General features: G+C 37.0%; 1 protein-coding gene across 1 annotated transcript in view; it reads right to left on the bottom strand.

The window, feature by feature from the left end:
- KCNH7 (potassium voltage-gated channel subfamily H member 7) overlaps positions 1-22,612 on the bottom strand; it is a 166,461-nt gene that overhangs the window by 116,726 nt on the left and 27,123 nt on the right. The window contains exon 3 of the mRNA XM_037044579.1: positions 16,444-16,658. Within this exon, the coding sequence (XP_036900474.1) occupies positions 16,444-16,658 (215 nt within the window). The remainder of the gene's footprint in view (positions 1-16,443; positions 16,659-22,612) is intronic.

Genomic DNA, 22,612 nt, shown 5'->3' with positions numbered 1-22,612 from the left:
TTGGGACAAGGGGCAGAAAAAGAGAGTTCTGTATTCTCAACTCTTTGGCCACTGAAATACAACAGAAGGCAGTTTTAACTATGGTACTCTCAGAAGAGAGATTTAGACACTTTTTTTTCTTTAAAAGATTTTATTTATTTACTTTTACAGGGGAAGGGAAGGAGAGACAGAGAGAAATATCAATGTATGGTTGCCTCTCCTGAGTCCGCTGCTGGGAACTGGCCTGCAACCAAGGCATGTGCCCTGACTGGGAATCAAACTGTGATCGTGTGGTTCGCAGGCTCGCGCTCAATCCACTGAGCTACACCAGCCAGGGCCTAGATTTAGACACTTTTTAATTCTCTTCTCCATGACCCTGCATCTTACGTTTTCCCTTCCTATCCAAGTAATTCTAGAGAAGTAGGCTTCAAAATACAGGTGTACTTGTGACAGATATATTCAAAACATAAAAGGCAGTACAGATGGCATTTAAAAGCAAAAAAGAAATGTAGATGGCATTTTCTCCAGCTTCTGAGCTGAGTTGTGTATTTGGTACATGGTTAGAAAAAAAACCTAAGTGGGCTTCTTTAAAACAATGAGTAGTGTATTGAGCTTCTTACTGAGGTGAAGCAGAATATGTCTATCCCAAAATGGACCAGTTTGGCCTGGGGTTTATTTGGATCTGAGAACAATCAAAATCTAACATACTCAGTAAGAGCTGTTTATCTTCCCCTTAATTGCCTAAAACATTTTAAATAGCGGACCTGTACCAGGAGAGAGCTAATACCAAAGATAACTTTTTATCAGAAGGGTGTATCTGTATAGCAAGGCAAATATTTGTTTACCAAACATGTACTCTTTCTGTCCTTTTCCCCTTGGATGCCCCAGACATCTAACACTTCTCCTTAGCTCAGGATGGCGTACTAGCTACAATTCCTTGACTGTCTTTGGGTTTCACGTTTTGGGGGCTCCTATACACAAAAATTTGTTTTTCATCTATTAAATTGTCTTATGTCATTTTAACTATTAGACTCTCCACAGAACCTAAAAGGAAAGAAGGTTATAGTTTTGAGTTTCTAAACTATTAGGTATCATCTCCTTCTCACCATTTCTACCCCACATCTATCCCAACCTTCTTTCTTTTAAAAGTTTAAAAATTTCTGCCCTGGCTGGTGTGGCTCAATGGATTGAGTGCCGGCCTGTGAACCAAAGGGTTGCTGAATCAGTTCCCAGTCAGGGCACATACCTAGGTTGTGGGCCAGGTCCCCAGATGAGGGGAAGAGAGAGGCAACCATACATTGATGTTTCTCTCCCTCTCTTTCTCCCTCACTCCCCCCCCCTAAAGATAAATAAATAAAATCTTTTTAAAAAAGTTTTAAAATTTCTCACATTCATGTTTGAGTTGAATATGCAGTATGCACAGTCATCTGTGAAAAAGCATTGTCTAGACCAATGCTTTCTAACAAATCTACCCTCAAATATGAGTTCTCAGGGTAACAATAGGTATTAAAGAGAAACAGACAATGGCAACAGTTTTTATTATCAAAATATGTTTGAGAAATATTGAGTATAGAAAAGTTTATAGATTAATTTAGTACTTCTCAGAACTTTTAATGTGCTAATTTCTCATGTTAATTTCTGGGGAGAGTGGGTAGTATTTGACAAAGAAAATTTTCCTCCTAGGAAACACTTAGGGGACCATTGTCCTGAAGAAGTTGCTTCAGAGCACTCCAGCCTAGGCACTACCCTCAATGGAGATTGTTTCTTTGAGGAAGATTGTTTCTTTAATTCAATGTGACAATAGCTCCCCCATGTAAAAAAGACTGTTGTCCAATATTATTTGTGTAAATAAGAATTAGTATATATATTTAACAAAAATATTGTACTTACAACATCATAAGAATGTACCACTGAACCAAATAAATCATTAAGAAATCTACAGAAAAGGCTAATATGTACAATAACAACTGAAGAAATAGGAAACCTAAATCTCTACTGGATTCTCTTTTCAGTTTTTTTAACTGCAGAATAAAAGGAGAGGGCAACACCAGTGCTTCCCAATCTGCCTGGCCTTAATAATGTGGAAATGCCTGACCTTAATAATGTGGAAACAGAGGTTGCAAATGAAATGGAGATTGTTAAAAATTCAAAATCTTCAGAATCCATTGACACTTACTGTATTTCCGGGGGATGGAAGGTGGTGTGGTGGGGGGGAAGATCCGTTGATAAGGAAATTTTAAAAAATGTAGGGAGGATGATATCTCAATTGAATTAAAAAATTCTATGAAGATTAACTGCTTTTAAATGAACTTTTTAAAAGCAATTGAGCTTTAGAGTGTTTAATATCAAATTACATAGTTTTCATTATAAATGTGGTTCACATAAGGCAGAGAACTAGAGCTAGAGAGAAAAATATATTACCTGCAATTAAACCAGCCATATAACCCATGGGACTTTTTTGTTTGTTTTTAGTTAAAGTATAATTCATTAATTATGCTATTACAGTTGTTCCATTTTTTTCTCTTGTTTATTTCCCTGTGTCCTATACCCCACCAGCATTGCCAACCTTTGTTTCATATCTATGGATGATACAGATAAGATCTTTGGCTTCTCCATTTCTTACACTATTCTTAACCTTCCCCTGTCTATTTTGGTACCTATAGTTTATGCTTCTTATTCACTGTACTTTCCCCCTCATTCTTCCCACTTCTTCCCCAGCTGAAAACCTTCCATGTAATATCCATTTCTGTGATTCTGTTCCTGTTCTAGTTCTTTGCTTAGTTGTATTTTGTTTTAAGGTTCAGTAGTTGATAGTTGTGAGTTTGTTGTCATTTAACTGTTCATAGTTTTGATCTTCTTCTTTTTCTTAGATAAGTCCTTTTTTGGAAAAGATTTTATTTATTTATATTTAGAGGGGAAGAGAAAGAGAGAAGGAGAGAAGTATCAATGTATGGTTGCCTCTCATGAGTCCCCTGCTGGGAACTGGCCTGCAACCCAGGCATGTGCCCTGACTGGGAATCGAACCGCAATCGTGTGGTTCACAGGCCCGAGCTCAATCCACTGAGCTACACCAGCCAGGGCGATAAGTCCTTTTAATATTTCATATAATAAGTGCTTGGTGATAATGAACTCCTCTAACTTGACCATATCTGGGAAAGCACTTTACCTGCCCTTTTATTCTAAATGATAACTGTGCTGGATAGAGTAATTTTGGATGTAGGTCCTTGCCTTCCATTACTCGGAATACTTCTTTTCAACCCCTTCTTGCCTATAAGTTTCTTTTGAGAAATCAGTTGGCAGTCTTATGGGAGCTCCTTTGTAGGTAACTCTTTCCTTTCCTTTTGCTGCTTTTAAGATTCTCTCCTTATTGTTAATCTTGGGTAATGTAATTATGGTGTGCCTTGGTGTGTGCTTTCTTGGGTCCAACTTCTTTGGGACTCTCTGAGCTTCCTGGACTTCCTGGGAGTTTATTTTCTTCACCAGACTGGGGAATTTCTCCTTCATTATTTTTTCACATAAGTTTTCCATTACTTGCTCTTCCTCTTCTCCTTCTGGCACCCCTATGATTTGGATATTGGAACCTTTGAAGTTGTTCTGGAGGTTCCTAAACATCTCCTCATTTTTTGAATCCTTGTTTCTTCATTCTGTTCTGGTTGAATGTTTATTTCTTTCTTCTGCTCCAAATAATTGATGTGAGCTCCACTTTTCTTCCCTTCTCTGTTGGTTCCCTGTATATTTTTCTCTATTGCACTTTGTATAGCCTTCATTTTTCCCTCAATTTTGCAACAATACTCAAGCATTTATGTGAGTATCCTGATTAGCAGTGTTTTGAACTCTGAATCTGATAGTTTGGCTATCTCCTTGTTGCTTAGTTCTTTTTCTGGAGTTTTGATCTGTTCTTTCATTTTGTTTAAGTATACCTGTTACATTGTAAGGGGTGGAGCCTTAGGTATTTGCCAGGGTGGGGCAACCCACATGGCTGCATGGTAGTGCCCTATGTTGGGGAGGGGTCAGAGAAAGAACAATGCTGCTTGCTCTGCTCTCTAGCAGCTTTTAGTCACTTCATCCTCTACCCACAAGCAAATTGGTCCCTTCTGGTGCTGATGCCTGTGTGGGTCAATTTGTGTATATTCTAGGGCCCTGTGGGTCTTTCCAATGATTTCTTCTATGAGGCTGGGAGTTTCCCCTGCCACTGCAACCCCCACAGATTTTTACAGCCAGAAGTTTTGAGGCCTTATTTCCTTGTGCTGGAACAGTGGATTTTGCAGTATGTCTTGCTCCCCAGTTGTTCCTCCTGGTTTACTCACACACAGATGTGGGACTGCCAGCTGCTGCCTCACCCATCCAGTCCTCTAGTTGCCTTCTTGTCACATGTCCTGTCTGCCCCACTGCCTGCTCCACTCCTCCTACCAGTCTGGATAAATGTTTCTTCTTTAACTCCTTGGTAGTTTTACTTCCATATAATTCAATTTTCTGACAGTTCTTTTTTTAAAATTTGTTGTTGTCCTTCTATTGGTTGCACAAAGAGGCAAACTGTATCTAGCTATGCCTCCATCTTCACTGGAAGTATGGGACATTTTTATTTTATTTTATTTTGCTTTCTTATTTGAGATTTTTATCTAAATAATATTCCATGGTCGAATTCACTTTCCAACTCAAAGAATAGATCATAGTCACTTAACAGTATAAGACCTTGGGCTGCTCGGGTGTGTGAAAATGCCATGTGTGCTCTGGATTTTCATATCTGATAAAAAATCTTTTGCCTAATTCTCATACTGTGAATCATAGAAAATTTACTGCGCTGCCCAATTTTATTAGGCAATACACCTTGTACTATGTTCCCACCCCCTGGGCTGTGAGGGCAAATGAGCAAAGAAACTCTCCCTCCAGTGTGTTCTTTCTGTTCCTGGGTCTGACTTTAACCCAAGGCACACACTAACCGGGGGATCAGAACTAATCATCTTGGTAACACGTATCTGCAGTCTTCCCGTGTCCCTATTGTCATAGCAACCAGACAATTGCTATGTAGCTAAACTAAATTATTTTTACTGGTCTCTTCTGACCGCTCGTGTTTTACTTTTTTACTTCAAGCATCTATTTTCAACTTGTTTCTTTGGCTGACAGAACTTTTAAAGAAGGCATTTTTCTTCCCTTCATTTAAAACTGTGTGATGAATGTACAAAACTATTAAAAGCAATTATACATACGTGCTTTCCCTACAAGCTATGGCTCTGAGTCAGTGGCAGTCAGGGTTTCATAGGGATGCTTGCTTTCATCTCCTAGGGTATGGATAAGTATGACTTGTGAGCTAATTAAGGTAATTTAAGTTGGAATGAAATTTTATTTTAATTTAGAATATATGTTAGCAGGTGATGGTCAGTTTTAATATGCATATAATATTTAGTAAAAACAGAAAAGTAACTCTTTGCTTTAGAGAATCACATACTACCCTTTTCAAAGTAAGGAAAATACTTATTTTATATTTAGTATGTATACAAGGTCTGTCCAGAAGTATCCAGTCATTTTAATATGAAAAATGAAGACATTTATGGAAAAAGATACAAATACAAGAAATATTGTACATAGGACAATGATGCCTCAGGCCCCTTCAAAGTAGGCACCTTGGGACCTCACACAGTTCTCTCAACTGCAGCACAATGTTCCTTCTGCTCTGATAGTAGAAGGCATGGAACAAATTTTGCCATGACACATTTCATGCTAAGATCCTGCATCAAAATCTCAGACACAGTGGTTTCTGGAATCCCTAGATCTGCTTCTGGTTTTTGCACTGTAAGTTGTCAATCTTTGTTGATTGCAGCCTGTCCGTGTTCAACATTCTCAGGTGTTCTACTTGTTGTAGGCCTTCCAGAACATGGATCACTTTCAACACATTCTTGACCATCTTTGAAGCATTTGTCCCGTATTTTATTCACAGTGTACTTATAGCATTTTCCCCCAAAGCCTTCTGAATCATCCAATAGTTTCCACAGAGGAATGTTCAAGCTTAATGCAAAATTTGATAGGTATTCACTGCTCTTCTCACTGTCACTTTGAATGTGACAGGCACACAGTACACATGCTCACTCAACGGTGTCTACTAGCCTCACTGACTAGTGCAGTGAAGCTGTCATTGTACATGTATGTGCATTCCAGTCCACTTCCAGTCCAGCCAAGCATTCCTTGGCTACCAGGTTACACTGATATAGTGCAAGCCGTTTTCATTATATTAACAATGACTGGACCTTTTTCCGACAGACCTCATATAGTATGCTACAGTTTTGCATTAATCAATTGCTATTTAAATGTCTATAGTTACTTTTTTATCTATTCTTTATGATTGATAAAATTATAGAATACATTTATTTTCCAGGGAAAAAGGGTGTCAGAGATCAAAGCTTTGTACTAATTTGAAGGCACTTGAAGGCAAGAACCTTCACTTAAACATTTTTGTATCACCATTGGAAATAGCACTGTGGATGAAAAAAGGGTTCTACAGAAAGTAACCTTACAGAGTGATCTGATCATAAATTCCTAACTGGGCATGTCATGGTGGATAGTTATGCACCAACCATATAACTTCTTTAGTAAAAACCTTATTTTCTTAAGGAAGCTCTGCTTGCTGTTCCTGTGCACCTAGGTTAGCACACCTTTGAAGTGGCCACTTTCAGATCCACCAAGAGACTACATAAGCTGAACTATCCTATAATCCCATGCCCAAATTGCTTCCTCCCACTTCTGTGTACTCTTCTTTATATTCCTTTCTTAATTTAAAATGTATAAAAAATGCAAAACTGTTATTCTCTGGCTCATTTGAGATCTTGCTTCTGGATATATGTCACATAAATTTGGCTCAAATGAACTTTTATAAAAGTTCCTCACAGGTCCGGTTATTTCTTACATTGACAATACTTTGATTTACTTTTAGTAAGCACTTACAAATATCGAATCCATAATTGTCCTGATGAATATGTTTTTCTTGTACTTGCATCATCCATTTATATTGTTTTTCATTTCAATTTGTATAAATGGACATAGATCAAATTTGGACTATGGGGAAAACATTGAATGGGGATTTCTGTTTTGCTAAAATAGGTTTGATGGCATTCTATAAACAGCAGTAAGATAATGGATATAAAACTAATGTCATTTTAAATTGGAAGTATTCAAAGGCAATTTTGAACTTGTATTGCATTTCAAATTTAATGTGGAATTCTGTGATTATTACTATCTTTGGGAGCTCAAGATGATCTGTACAGTTTTATTGAGGTTTGCTTGATATTTAGATTAGGCAAAAAATGAAGTTTAGAAAAACATTTAAATCATCTTGAAGAAATATTATGAATTTTGTTTTTTGTATTTTCAAAAGTGAGAATCAATGAGGTTTGATAAAAAATAACTGTTGAAAAATAAACTTTTAAATTAAGTGTAATTTAAAATTCGTGACTGTGACATTGTGACTTACTATCATCATATTTGGTCTAAGCCCCTTGTTTCAAAAACTGAAACAGAGCACTTAAACCTTTGGAAGAGATAAAGGTGTCTTTTGTTATGTTAATGGTGTAACCTTAAAAAACCCCTAAGTCACATAATGGTAGGTGCTGGCTAACCTGTATCGATTAAGATACTGGAGGGCTGGCATTTTCAGTTTCACCTTTTTGTCTCCAGGGTGAGGAGAGGGGCTGGAGGTTAAAGTTATCAACAATGGTCAATAAATTGTGCCTACTTAATGAAGCCTCCATAAAACCCCCAAAAGTAGGGGACCCAAACAACATGGGAACAGAAGCTCCTTTTTTCAGGACCTCATCCCATGTATGTCTTCATCTGGCTGTTGATCCCTATCCTTCAATATCCTTCATAATAAATCGACAATCTGGTTAGTAAACAGGTTTTCTGAGTTCTGTGAGTTGTTCTAGCAAATTAAATAAACCCAAGGATGAGGTCCTGACAACCTTCAAGTTACAGACAGTTGGTCGGAAGCACAGGTGACAACCTGGACTTGCAATGGGTGTCTAAGTGGGGGCAGTCTCCTTGACCGAATCCTTAGTCCGTGACATCTGACGTTATAACCAGGTAGATAGTGTCGGAACTGATGTGTAGGCCATCCAACTGGTATCAGAATCTGGACTGGAGTCAGAATTACAGTGCTATTTTTGTTCCAAAGTATTGCTATATATAAAAGCACTTTTAATTTGTAGTTGCATCTAGAAGACATTTTTAAACATTATCATTGAAGGAAGTTTATGATGAAGTTTATGCAGTCTGAAACTATAGAAAGAATTAAGAAGTTTTGTGCTATTAAGCCTGAGATAATGAGGCAGGTTAGTAAGAAACTGGGAAAATTCCCTGGCCAGTTGAGTGAGGAAACTGAGACAATGGTTGAACAAATGGCCTCAAAGGCTGAGCAATTAACAGCCAGCTTATGGAACACTAGACTCTGTCATCCCCAACCAAAGACACCTAAAAGCAGCAGATCTAAATCTATCCTCTCTAAACAAAGACACCAAAGAGCAGGTGATTCAAATCACCTTATCAGGGACATAATAACAAAAAGCCAATTAGAGCCAGACTAAATCAAAATAGAGGTAAAACTAAATAGAGAATGACCCTTGACCCCACTACACAATCATTTTGATACATCAGCATACTAAGTGATACACCTGAAGATCTAATGGCTATTCTGTTGAGGCCCCCCCCAGTACCTCCCCTAAAATTACCATCTATAAAAAATAGATAAAACCCACTAGACAAAGGACACCAGCATTCATTAGCTTCTTTGAGCACGCCAATGTCTCCCTTTCCTCAGGCGTGTACTTTGCTTTTTCTATCCTCAGTTCTAAAGGTCCCAGTGAAACTTGCAAACAGGGGAGCAATGGGCAGCAGCAGCTCATCCAGGCTTAACTCTGATCCTGTTTCCAGGGAGCCTTCCTAAGCCTCACTGACTCAAGTTAATAACTTAACTCTCACTTTTACCTGAAATTTTTCCCACACGAGTCAACAGCCTGGAGGGCTGGACCAAGGTCCTGGACCAAGCCAGGGTAGGGCCAGCACAGTGTGGAAGTAGTATGGTAACAATAATAAATATTTTGGAGCTTATTAAGATATAATTGATGTACAAAATTAAAAATATTTATAACTTTAAACATTAGATGATAACATGAAATCAATGCTGTCTCTTTTTTATAAATCAATCCCTATTTCTGAAGAAGTACTGAATTATAAACACTGTTTTAGAGTTCTTACAGAATTAATATAAATTGAGAGTCATTGAATTATCTGAAGTGATAATGAGCTTGTTTATAATGGACAAAATTGAGTGGAAAATAAAAAGCCATAATCTTTAAACTTTTCTTTCTTTTAAAAAATATTTTATTTATTTATTTTTAGAGAAAGGGGATTGGAAGAAGAAAGAGGAGGGGAGAACTATCAATATGTGGTAGCCTCTCATGCACCCCCTACTGGGGACCTGGCCCGCAACTCAAACATGTGCCCTGACTGGGAATCAAACCAGCGACCCTTTGGTTTGCAGCCTGCACTCATTCCACTGAGCTACTCCGGCCAGGGTTAAACTTTTCTTTATGTGAGTAATCAGTGTACTTTTACCTTTCTTTCAACTGAGTGGCATGCCACCAACAAAATTCAAAATCCCTCCATCCTAATCTAAAATCAGCATAATAAAAATGGGATATAACCTTAAACAAGAGACGGTTCTAAAATGAAGCTCCTTGTTAAGGATGGTTTTATTCAGCTTTCTGGAGAGTTGGAGGAGTTTCAGAGAAAATCTACCACATTCTCTTCCTATTTATTTCTCGACTCACTGTTCTAATTAATTACTACTAACTTTCAGAGTATGACATCTTACCATACAGCCAAATGTTACGTATATGTCCAAATTCCATGCTAATTTATGATTAGATGTAGGGGAAAATAGGGAAACTGAATTGAATTACAGAGAGGTTGTCCTTTAGAGGTTAAGCACTTCATGTTTGGAATCAGGTGGCCTGTTTGAAGGCTACTCCACCATTAACTGTATGACCTGGGCCAGTTGCTTTTTCTCCCTAAGCTTGATTCCTTCTCTGTGAAATGGACATGATAATAATAGTAATACCAACTCATAGAACTGCTCTGTGGATTTAAATTGATAATCTATCAAACCACTTAGCATAGGGCCTGGCACATAGGAAATGCTCAATCAATGTTAGCTATTATTAAATCTAACATAATTCTATTTTTATGACAATAATATACTTAAATGATTCCAAAATAATAGGAATCTACTTTGGTTTTAAAGTTCTATATAGATTTCAAGATTATATGGGTTTTTATACATTCAAAATTTTTTTCTTATGACTCAAGTCTCTTTGTGATTATTTCCCAAACTAATGTTTTTAAGTATTCTCCTTGGTGAAGCTACGGGAAAACTGTACTTGTGGACTAGTAGTAAATCTCTTTCCCATCATCTCTTCTCCAGATTAAAATTTCCTGTTCGTGTATGCTCTTTCATAGGATCCTGATAAGGGTTACCACCAATTTCTCTTAAGTAATAAAATAAAAGAACTATTTGGTCATAATGTGACCAGTACAGAGTCTTAAAAACCCCCTCAAACTACCTTTAGTTTCATAATACGATTTTGTAGCACTTATTATATTAGCATTTTTAAGTGTTGTTACTGTGGACGGTTGTATAGTGCTTCTCCAAGTCATTTAAAACCCCTTGATTATCGGTATTAGGTTTTACACTTCTGTGTCTCTAGTGCCTCCGCAGTACATAATGCATATTCAGTGTGTGTGTGAGAGAGAGACAGATGGAAAGAAACAAACTGAATTGCTATCTTCTTCTTTGCAATGGACCACTGTTGCTTGTTTTTCCTTAGTGGCACTCCTTTCCCCTCGAATTTTTCTAGTGTGGTCATCAGTCAAGGCACTATACTTCTTATACCAAAAGGGTGAGTGGATGAGCACAGGACTCAAGCTGGCCAATCAGAATCCACTTTCTCAGGAATAATACGGATACTAGAGGGCAGAAGGTCATTCTTAACGAATCCACAACTGTGAGTATTGAGACAGGAGAGAGGGCCCTGCTCCCATCAGATGTGTAGTGAAGTCATTACGGAACAGGGCATTGCTGACAGGGTCATTAGCTGTTCAATTTAGGAATGTAGACATGCCACAAAGCAGATCTGCCCCTGCACTTTTAGGTTTTCATTGTGACCCGATAAACTGTTCCTCCTCCTTTTATTTTTTGCTTCACCCATTTCCCACTTAGAAAAAAAAGTAAATGGAACTATCATGACTAAAAACAGAATGCTATAAATAGAATGATGTCATTTGTTTCCAAAGACTGTTAATATACTAGAGTGATGCAAAAATAATAATAAAAGCAGAATATTTTGTGGCAAACTTTGGGGATAAGGTTAGTTAATATTGAAGTAAACACTGAAGCTGCAAGTGCAACTGGGGAGTATTCTCTGGGCAAAGGGGAATCGGGTTAAGGTGGCTTCGATTGGGCTCTGCAACCTGCATTGCGTTACAGCGTTGACTGATACACTCTCACGTGACTGGCCAACGAAGCTTTGGAATCCACAGTTCCGTCACCCTACAAACCCTTCTGATGCTCCAATACATAGCCAAGGAGGCTGACCTAATACTAAATTTGTAAAAGCTGAACAGGAAAACACAATGATACAGTCTATTTATCATAAATATTATCTTAACATTGGAACTGGAACTAGAACTAGACCAGGAATAATGAAATTGTACAAGAGTGCAAAAGTTTGGCTTACTTTATTTAAATGGAGGCAGATATAACCAATGATTTGATTGTTAACCCAGAACCGTAAGTGAATAATAAAAGCAGACCTTTGTTTTCTACTCAACTTTCCTTCCAATTCACTGTTTTCTCCCTATGACTTCACTGAATTTGGTAGGAACAGGCCAACCAAGGCCTTGCCTCCCTGTGGTAGACTTTACACACATCAGTCCATCCCAATTGGATTGTAGATAAGATTTTTAAAAATTCACACCTTCTGAGAGTTATTTTCTATTTTTTTCTAATGCATTGAGAAGGTCAGGCAGACTATGACAAAAAAAAAAAAAAAAAACTGATGGAGTCCACAAGTTTGCCCTGTAAAACCAGACAATAATGAAAGGGTCTCTGGACCTAAAACAACAAAAAGAATAAAAATCTTGCCTTGGGAGAATTTAGAAGGCAGGCACTTGATTTAGGTGTTTTGACCCACAGGTTTACTCTTGCTTAATTCTCTCTAATACCTTCAGTAGTCCATTTCTGAATCTTTTAGGATTCTTCTTAAATGTTGTGTATTATGCTATGTACTAGTGATACAAATATTTTATGCTTCACTCTTTCATCAACACTCAGTTCCCTAAGGGTAGCCCACTCCAGATTCTAATCCCTAACCTTGGAAACCTCTCAAGTCTCAAAACTCATCTACGAGTTTATATTTCCCAAGTACTACCTCAAACTCCCAATATAGTTAATGATTCCTCTCCCAGTACCCTCTGCACTGAATAAACCTATAGTGTAATATTTCACACTGCATTGTAATTAATGCCTATGTATTACACTTGTCTGTCTCACTCACTTCTCGAAGGTAGAGAATTTGCCTTTTACTGTGCATTCCCAGAACTTAGCACTGTACATACTGGCTATTAATACATGCTTGTTGAGTGAATAAACAAATACATGAATGCATAAATGCATGTATGGATGAATGAATGAGAACATAGTCTCTACTCTGAAGAAGCTTACTCTAGCTAGGGAGGCAAATAGCTAATTGGCTAATTAGAAATTAGCCCGTGTGTAATAGAGATGGGATCCAAAAGGGATGAGAGCATAACATGAACAGAAATCAATGTTCCTTTCATGTATGTCTTTTTATTTTTTATTTTTTGATGTCTGCTCTATTGTTTGTGCTTAGAGGAGTATTTAAAACTCACTATTGGATGATCTATGAATAAAATCCGTACAACTCTTGAAGAAAGAATTATCACAAATGTATTAAGGGAATAAAACAAATAATGTTCAATATAGAAAATACTGCTACTTGCTTATAGCAAATGTGTTGTGAATATCTAGACAAGGAGAATTTCCACACAGGCAGGTAAAGGGAATAATAAAGTCTTTGGGTTACTACAAGTTATTTTTAGTGACAAGGAGACAAAAGATGTTACCTGTTGTGAATATGGGAATTCCAGAGACAGCCATGATGAGAAACCTTCACAAACACCAAATGACAAAACATTTACAGGATCACCCTCCTTTCAAGAGTTTAAATGAAATTTGCAGAGGCTATGTCTGCAGGAGAAATTTCCCAATTTCTCAATATCTGATCTCTATCGTGTTTGGTATGCCCTGGGGAAAGCGGGGAGGTTTGTTACTAAGAGCTCAAGCGGGCACTAAAAAGAAGACAGAGCGTTCCTACTGATCACCTCTCTAGTGCCTGTCTTATCCTTTTCCCAGTCATTCCCCATTTCTGGCCAGAGCCATAGCCAGCCACTCAACTGCTCTGTCTCCAGAATCTCCTTCCTATCAATTTAGGTTGGAAGATCAGAACAAAATCGAATCTTCCAATAACTTAAAATGCCTTTTTGCCTGCATCGTACTTATCCAATTAGGGCATTTTGAAGATTGTGGAGAGGGACACTCCACGATTTGGGGGAAGTATCAGAAGCTGTAGGAAAACTATGGGGTGTTTCTATGAGTCTTTGATTCCCTCAGTGATAAGCATTTTAAACATTTTTTCAATGTTAAAACAAATATTGTAATATTACAAAGCTAAATACAAAAGTCACAGGGATTTAAAGAGAAGGCATGAGACCTTAAAAGAATGCTCTTGATGGCAGCTATTGCATTTTACTTAAACCCCAAGGAACTTATGTGGAAAAGGTAGTAAAGAATCATCTAGAGGGGAAAGTTTCAGGAGCTCCCTGACCTGTGACAAGCTTCTGGCCTTGTCTCAACCTGGAAACCACCCGTTCTCATATGACACATGGACTTTTGTGCCCCTAGAAGGGTGTTCTTGCTGTTTTTTTCTACCTGGGATTCTCACTCCCTTCCTTGTTCCTTTCCCTTCCCTTCCCTTCCCTTCCCTTCCCTTCCCTTCCCTTCCCTTCCCTTCCCTTCCCTTCCCTTCCCTNTTTCCCTTTCTCTCTCTTTCCTTCTTTCCTTCCTTCCTTCCTCCCTCCCTCCCTCCCTCCCTCCCTCCCTCCCTCCCTCCCTCCCTCCCTTCCTTCCTTCCTTCCTTCCTTCCTTCCTTCCTTCCTTCCTTCCTTCCCTCCTTCTATAACTATTTCATGAACCCAACGCTGACAAGTGCCCTGCTAGCCCTGGCAATATAGGAATAAAGGATCCTGTAGAGCTGGTGAAGAGGGCAAGGGGGCAGTTATACAAAAATATCAGCAAACAGAATAACGTCTGAAATTAATTGTTTTGTTCTTAGCACTGATGAACACTTTTCACAAGTTATTCTATTTAATTCTTAAATCAGCACTGAGAAATAAGCTTTACTGTCACTAAAACTTGCCTCAATGTCACAATAAATGAAACCCGTCTCCACAGCACACAATGAGTGACTCAGCCAGAATTAAAACACAAGTGTATGTGACTCCAAGTTATGCTCCTAGACACCATTTACTACCCAGTTTGATAAGTAAGCTTCTAGAACTAGCTCAAATGTCCCATCTTGTCTCTTTTCCCCCTCTGAGTTCCTATATCTTTACTAAAATAATTTAATTTTAGCTTTAGGATAAACGTTTTCTCTCTCATCTGGCTTAGAAAGACCCCAGAGCAGGTAGGCCCCACCTCTGATCCCCCCCAGCGTCCCCCTCTCCCGGCACAGTGGGCCTGGCAAAGGTGTCAGGAGAAGGTGGACCCTGTGGTGAACCAAGTGTGTGAAAGCGGTGCAGAGATCACACTTGTCTGCCCACAGGCCTCCCAGTGTATTTAGTCTGGCCTAAAGAGTATTTTGAATAAGTTTGTCAACTTTCAGAAATTAAGAGTTTATTATAAATTCTGGGTTTCCAGCATCTTTTTAACAGTGAAAGATTTGGAAACATTGGGCAGCTTTCCTGCGTGGCCACACCCTTAGAGGGCCCTGCGCTTTGGAGTTGTCTTGGCCCCCTCTCCCACCGAACCTACTGCTTCGCTCACTTATGTTGCTGCCCGAGCCCGGACCCCAGTATTTGTGACCTGTCTTCTGTGAAGTTTCTCAAATCTCTTAATTTCTGTACATCAGCATGATGGTTACTGTCTACAAATGACAGAATTTTTAAGGTAAAAGCAGTTGCAAATAAAATTTGAAGCTGTCAAAACAGTGCCAGTACAGAGGACTCTTCATTTACCATTATTATGTTCAGTTTACTAAGTTAAGAACAAAATGCCAAGGGTATAGAGAGCCTCATTAGTACATAAATATTAAAGTATACATCAGAGTATGGCATGTATAACTTCCCATCTCAAATAGAGACTGCTCAGGTCCTTTTACTGACACATGGTCTTTACATAGCTATCAGCTCACACAAAGAGGTTATTTACAAATTATTATAGTATTGTTTGGAGTGATTATAATTACACAATAACTTTATGCCAAATCTTCAATGCTTGGTATATAGATTGGGGTCAAGTTTACCTTTATATTGTGACAGTTTATGAAAAGATTGGCTAAGCAAATTTATTTAGTAATTTGTAAGGGGGGAAAAACCCTGCTAAGCAAATTTATTTAGTAATTTGTAAGGAAAAAGAAAAACCTGTTTACTCAACACAAATTTGAGAGCCATGAATTCTGAACAATGTAAGTGCATTGTAAGCAAAAGCTAGGTACTGCTTAGATTGGTATTTTGATATAATAAGTACAAATCATTTTTCTCTGTTCTTTAGAGCATGACTCCTGCTAGACAGTACCTTCTTATCCTAATTCAACATACAATATTTTTTTGAAAGCAATAAAATACTGTTATCGGGAAACATATTAGTTTACTCTGACTTTTCCTTATCTTGACTCAGTCAGCTCTTCTCCCCAAGTCAATGGACTTATCTGGCCGTACTTAGTAGAGTAAGTGCAAAAAAGGAGGCCATAGTTAAGAATAAATACCAATTAGTCCCCTAAAACTTCAATAGACTCATCCATTATAATAAAAAATGCTTCAATAATGCAAGATTTGGCAACAAAACAATAAATGTCCAAACATGATGAATAGCAGGTTAACCACCTCTACAACACAAGGCAACGATGATACCAATATAGCCTGTTTTTGCTCAGCCTTATAGTAAACAAAATTATAATTTATAGTTTTATTTATTTGTAAGGGTCACCCAACATCTCAAGATAAATTGGAGTGCAAATAATGGCTTACCTCTGTTGTTGGTCACTTGTGGAAAAAAGAAGGTGTTTTACAGTGCAGAAAAGAACTGTGAAAACAGTTGAAATTGATAGTAAAATCGTGTCCTACCTGGGTAACTTTCTCTGTCACATTGTGCGTTCGGTCTTTAACCTTGGGTGCAATGATGGTTTTATCTGAAGAAGGAGGGGATGTATTCTTTTTTTCAGTTTTGACATCTGAAAAATTCAGAGTGAGCTGTGGTATCTTGTTAATGGTGCTGTATTTGTTGAGGTTTGAATCCGATGTGGATCCCAGGAGGCTTGACTTGATATGATTAAAAGGCCCTAAAAAAATTGGAAACTATTTGTAAAATCAAAGTCAGGAGAAATAGAAAAAGAAAAAAATACTCCTGAATGACTTGCTAGTGATCCATGTCTAATGTGACCCTGGTTTTCAGGTGTGACAGGGTTCAGGGTCACTGTCTGCCATGTGGAATGGCACGTGAGTGTCCGAGGACAAGATGGGGTTCTAGGAGTGCACCCAGAGTGCAGATGGAGGCTTTAGCTCTTACTCAGCTTCTTTCATTAAAGGCTGAAATAAAAGAAAAAAACTCCACTCTCTATCATTGGCTAAGTTGTACCCTAAAATTTCTCAAGCACTTCCTTTTATAATCCAGGGATTATTTGAAGAAAGACTTGCCTAGGGTTAAAATCATGGTCATCATGAAATTTCTCAATGGCCTGTCTACATTGCTTCAATTTCTGTTGTTCCCTTCTCTGTGACAATCTGGCTGGTTTCTTCATGGGCTTCTGTTGTTACCTCTATGAGATGTTTATGCAGAGCTTCCAAAACAATTAAGCCCAGATGGAGGAATTTCAGATAAGCCTGAGGAGGGCAAATGTCTTTGTGTGTGTGTGTGTGTGTGTGTGTGTACTTTACTGAAAATTCTAGGATCTTAGGTGGGATTTTAAAATCTTTTCCTTCGTTTTCTTTTTTCCTTCTTCTAAATTTGACTAACCACTCTTTTAGAGGAAAAATGAAAAATACAAATCATACCAGAAGAATGTCTTGGTAAACAATTTATAACTGAAGTGCTGTGGATAGATAACAGAACATACCTGGAGTCGGTAGTTCCTTGTTATTTCTTCTTTTTAAACCATGCTGTACATTAGATTCTCAGAGCGTATTCATCTTATAGCTGGAAGTTTGTGCCCTTTGACCAACCCTAGTCACATCTCAAATTCCTCTCCCAGGAAGGTAATTTGGCAAGGTGCCAGGACTCCTAAGCCATTGTTAAAGATAAAAGTACACCGACTAGCTACATCTTTTAGGATACACCTGTTATTTCCTGCTTATGATGATTCATGGAATGCTTCAAAGTTTCTTATACAATGAGTAATGTTATATAGCTCTTAAAAATTAGTATCTTTAAAAATCCTGAGCCCAAGGGTACTATACAGCCATTATCTTTTTGCCTTAGAGAGTGCTTAAAACATAATTACACCAATGAACTTGCTAGTTAACATGTTTTCCTTGATTTTTTCCCTATTTAGAATGAAATTAACACAGTTTGGGGAGCTAAATGTACTTTATGCACTAAGTGAGGTATAAACAGTTGAAAATCATATTTACAGTTTGTGTCTTCTGGACCACAACAACCAATCAACTGAGATCAAATATGATTCTAAGAAAAAAATACCCATCACTTAGTTCATAGTTACCTTGAAGGAAAATCACACTGTATTTTTTATAAAAGTTATATTTTATTATTACAAAAGTTTAAGATGATTTAAAGAGAATTTTTATCGAGGTAGCAAACGCTATGTTTCTTAAGGTGCATTTCCATTCGTTTCTTGAGTTTTTCCTACTGTGATGGCCAACTCCATCTCGATGAAACATGTCACTGAGTTCTCTGCACATTTATTACGCAGTATGTTCTCATTTGCATACAGAATTTCACTTTCTTTTCTATTTATACGACAAGGAGAGAAATAAGAGCAAAGTGGCACCAAGCTGTTCTAGCGTTCAGGTGGGCCTTGATGGAAACCTCCCCTTTTGGGTCTTTGTAGGACTCTCCACTGCAGGCCACCAGCTTGTTATTGGAATACATATCTTATGATGTTTCCTTTTTTTGTATCATTCTATGGCTGGATTCCAGGCCTATACCTTAATATTCAAAAGTTTTAAACATTCTAGAACTTCAGATTTCTTGATATTGTCCTTTGCCCAGCTCCAGTGTCATATTTCCACTCCTTAGTTAATTTAACTGTACACAGGGATACTGGCAAGAGACTACACATGGAAGGTTGAGCTCAGATATAAAGTTCAATTGTGTTTAAAACCCTTTAGCCCAATTTTCACTTCTTTTTTTCCATCCTCCTTTTATTGTTGGATTTCGGTAGCAGGTTATCTACAAAGTTGTTTTAAAAAACTGGGTAACAACATGGATTATCTATAATATTACAGAAGAAAGACAGCGATAAATATTCTTTGATTATCCTGTGGCCAGCTCCAATAAACTCCACTGACTCAGCTACACGGATAAGCAAGTGGTCTCAACTGTGATAGTACTTCACTCCAGGACAACGGGTGTGCTGCAAGAATTTTTAAAACCTGCAACACCTGACTACTTAGGCAGGGGCACTGACCTCTTTTCCCTTGATTGTCAAATAAAAGAAATAACAGCAGCCAACATGGCGATAGCCATCTGGTGTGAATGAATCAAAATTCTCCCCAATTTTTGTCAGATTGGCAAAAAATACAGAACTTCAGTAATTATTTTATGTGTGCCATAAGATGAAAAGGGGGCATTTGTGAAGCATTTTCATTTGCCAAAATAATGGGAGGTGGTTATTCTCTCACCTTGAAAAATTGTCCCATATGTCCGAGTGGGCATTCATGTAGGCGAAAAGCATTTTTATAATGGTCTGAACCTTGAACCTGTTTCACATATACAGTACACTGTATTTTAGCATGCTTTGAATATATATGGAACTTTCCAGATCTACAACTACCATGTAAAGGGAAGGTTTTTACATTGTTTTATTTGGAATGTTACCAGAAGTTGCTCACTATTTTGGAAAACCACATAACTCGGAGCCACACTACTTACGGCATTTGAGTCACGGCAATAAAAAATTTCAAACTTTAAGTTATAATCTGTGTTTATAGCTGTGACATGCAAAAATATGTAAGCAAAGAGATCTGAATCTTGTTTTAACTGTTTGAAAAGATTATAGGAATCAATCAAAAAATCATTAATAAAGTTACATTAAAAGTATTTTGTGTTTTCTCCTACATATATAAAATTAGGTGAGATAAAAAACTAAACATTTGAAATAACCTGTGTTGGGATTGTGTGTTGGTTTGCAGTATTGCTCTAATAACCCGTTAGAGATTGCCACAGCTTTTCCATGTTGTCTTGATTGCCGTTTCTTATTCCAATCTATCTTCTAGTTTCTATTGTGTCTGAAGTCCATGATCTGGAGGACAGATATATCTCCTGCCATTTAGTGGGATTTCTTCTGTGCACCTTATTACTGTTGCATGTTACCACATAGGATATCACTTTAACATTACACTTAAAAGCAAGAACCAGCTCATCTGTGAGAATATTATACTTCCTCATTTTCTCCCCACTTTATCTTGGTATATTTTTCATAATTCAATTTTGGTTTCCTACTTTAAAATTTTTATATAAATAAATTCAATATGTTACTATTTACTGTAATAGTGGTTTTTATTTTGTTTTCCACACATACTCTTGCTCTATCATTTTATTAAATACTTATATACACTGTTTCTCATGTCTTTAGGGCACTTAAAGCCAATTTTTTTCTTATGTCTAATTGTTTCCTTGTGTCTTCTAGTGTAATTACAATTAAACATTAATATATTTACAGAAATATCATTTTATTATAAGTTGTTTCCTTTTATCTCTCTGTTATATTAAAGCTCTTTTAGAAATAAGTTAAATTATCTCTGAATGTAGCTTCAGAATAATAAAATGAGTATTAAAATGTTTGTTGCAAGAAGAGAACATGAGGTCTGAAGGGCTAAGATTTGGCCCCAGAATACTACAAATTCACTGAAGTCAGTATTTTAGCTTCTCTTATTTACTGGTGAAAAATCTTTCTAAACTGTTATTCTATTTTGTTTTGTTTCAAAGCTCTTAGTGTTAGACATTCAATATAGCTTACTTTTAAAATCTATACACATAAAAAATTCAGTGAAACTTAAAATACATATAAACTAATTCATTCATGCTCCTTGTACAAGTTTTATCTTGTATAACAAGTTATTTTATCTTGTATGACAAAGACCACTATGCTCTTTGCCACTGACTTTGAAGCAGGTGTTTTCATGCAGAAGTCTGGCAGAGTGTGCAAGATGGTCTGTGTTGGGTTCGCTTCCTCTAAAGTCTACAAAAATTTTAATAAAAATGTTTAACACTAGTTAACATTAATATAGGTATCAGCCATATCCTTATTTTACCAATAGTAAACCGAAGCAGATAGATTGTGAGGCCAAAATGGAATAAGAATCAAGGGCTAGACATCAGAATACAGGGTTTCCTACCTCCTAGGTCTATACTCAGAGAGGCCTGGGCTGAGCGTTTAAAGGTGAAAACCAGCCTCCCTGAGAGTGACCGTGAACAGATGGGGTTTAGGATTCTAACGAAAGAAAAGAGAATAACCTGAAAAACAAAGTCAAAGCAATTTAAATAAAATAAGTGGGCAGAAATAAAGAGAAGTAATAGATTTAGTAGAAAGAAATATGAAATTCAAAAATATACAGGAGGGCTTGCTGTTTTTTAGAAGAACATTTAGATGAAAAACAGGTCACCAAGAAGACTAAACCAACAGCTCTATAGAGCTCTAATATATCATGTGTCTGAGTAAATATAAATTAGGCCAGGTTTGAGCTACAAAGAAATACTCTGCATTTAGATATCAAACTAAAGGCTAAAGCAACAACTGGGAAGAATTTTAGATTAAAGATATTTAAAATTTTTATGATAAGACTATTTATATTTATCATGAGTTACAAGATACTATAGAAGAATATATTCTTTTTTAGATGGTGCTGAAAATAGTGCTAAGGACATCTGATAAATTTTTTAAATTAAGTTTTTTAAAGATCATTGTTCTTGACAGCTAAATGGGACAAAAAGATTAAGTTTGTTTGTATGCCATCAGGTGTTTATGCAATATTTCTTAGGACACTGAGTTTATTTTGCTAAAGTTTAATAAAACATAAATCACTGAAGTGACAACATTAAAGAAAATGTAAGTGCAGTGTTTAGTAACTGAATTTTGTAAAACAACACTGTCAATAAGCATGAGGATGACCTGTAACACTAGAAAGATAAGATCTAATAATTATTTGTAGTCAACATCTGTATTGTCTGCTTCAGTGCATGGCATATAATTTACAAAAGAAGACTGTCACTATTGAAAAATCCACTTGCAAATCAACTTATAAAATCACAAATATTCAGGAATGGCCAATGTAGCTTATGAGAAACAGTTTTATCAGATTAGCTGATTTCTTTTGTGAGTCTAAAAGTTTCTGTCGCCATAGAAAAGGTAAAAGCTATAAAAAATCTGACAGTAGTTTTGTTTTTGACTCATATGCCAGATTCTTAGACAAGTTAGAAAATGAACATGACATTGTCAGTAGGACCCATGGGTTTATAAGGAAGTAGAAGCAATAGAGGGGTAACCTAATTTTAATGCCTTATTTACTAAACAGGGTAATTATTTACTAATTTTTGTTGATGACCTGGAAAACAGAATAGGCAAACATCCACTAAGTTTGAGGTGAAAAGCTGCTTATGAGAGAAATTGTTGAAAACTGTAGTATACACACACAAATAAAAAGCATATGCAATTTATTTGCATTAACTTTTTCACTCTTTGGTAATGAGTTACAATTTTGATCTCTGGAGTCTTTTTTAAAAGAGTTAAATTGTTACAGGAGTTTATTAAAGGGAAACAAAACTGATCCCAACAAAGGAGGTTAAATGGAAATTATCCCATTGAGAAGAAAAGATTGAGTACCAATTTGCTGTTTTCATACTGTGGAATTATAATCATGATTAGAAGTACTCAGCTTATGATTTCTATCCAACTTAGGATAGATAAAGGGAAATAAATTACATCTCAGCAAGAAGGATTTAGGTTAGCTCTTTGTATAACAGACAGTAAAATGGATGTCCCAAGAAAGTTAAAGAATGGGCTCCACTGAAGATAAAGATGCCTCTACCAGCTGTGCGAGGGCTTTACACAATACCACT

Source organism: Sturnira hondurensis, unplaced genomic scaffold, assembly GCF_014824575.4.
Source record: "Sturnira hondurensis isolate 20B ecotype Veracruz unplaced genomic scaffold, ASM1482457v3 Scaffold0004136, whole genome shotgun sequence".
NCBI classification, from domain to species: Eukaryota; Metazoa; Chordata; class Mammalia; order Chiroptera; family Phyllostomidae; genus Sturnira; species Sturnira hondurensis.
This window is presented reverse-complemented; position numbering and strand designations above follow the sequence as displayed.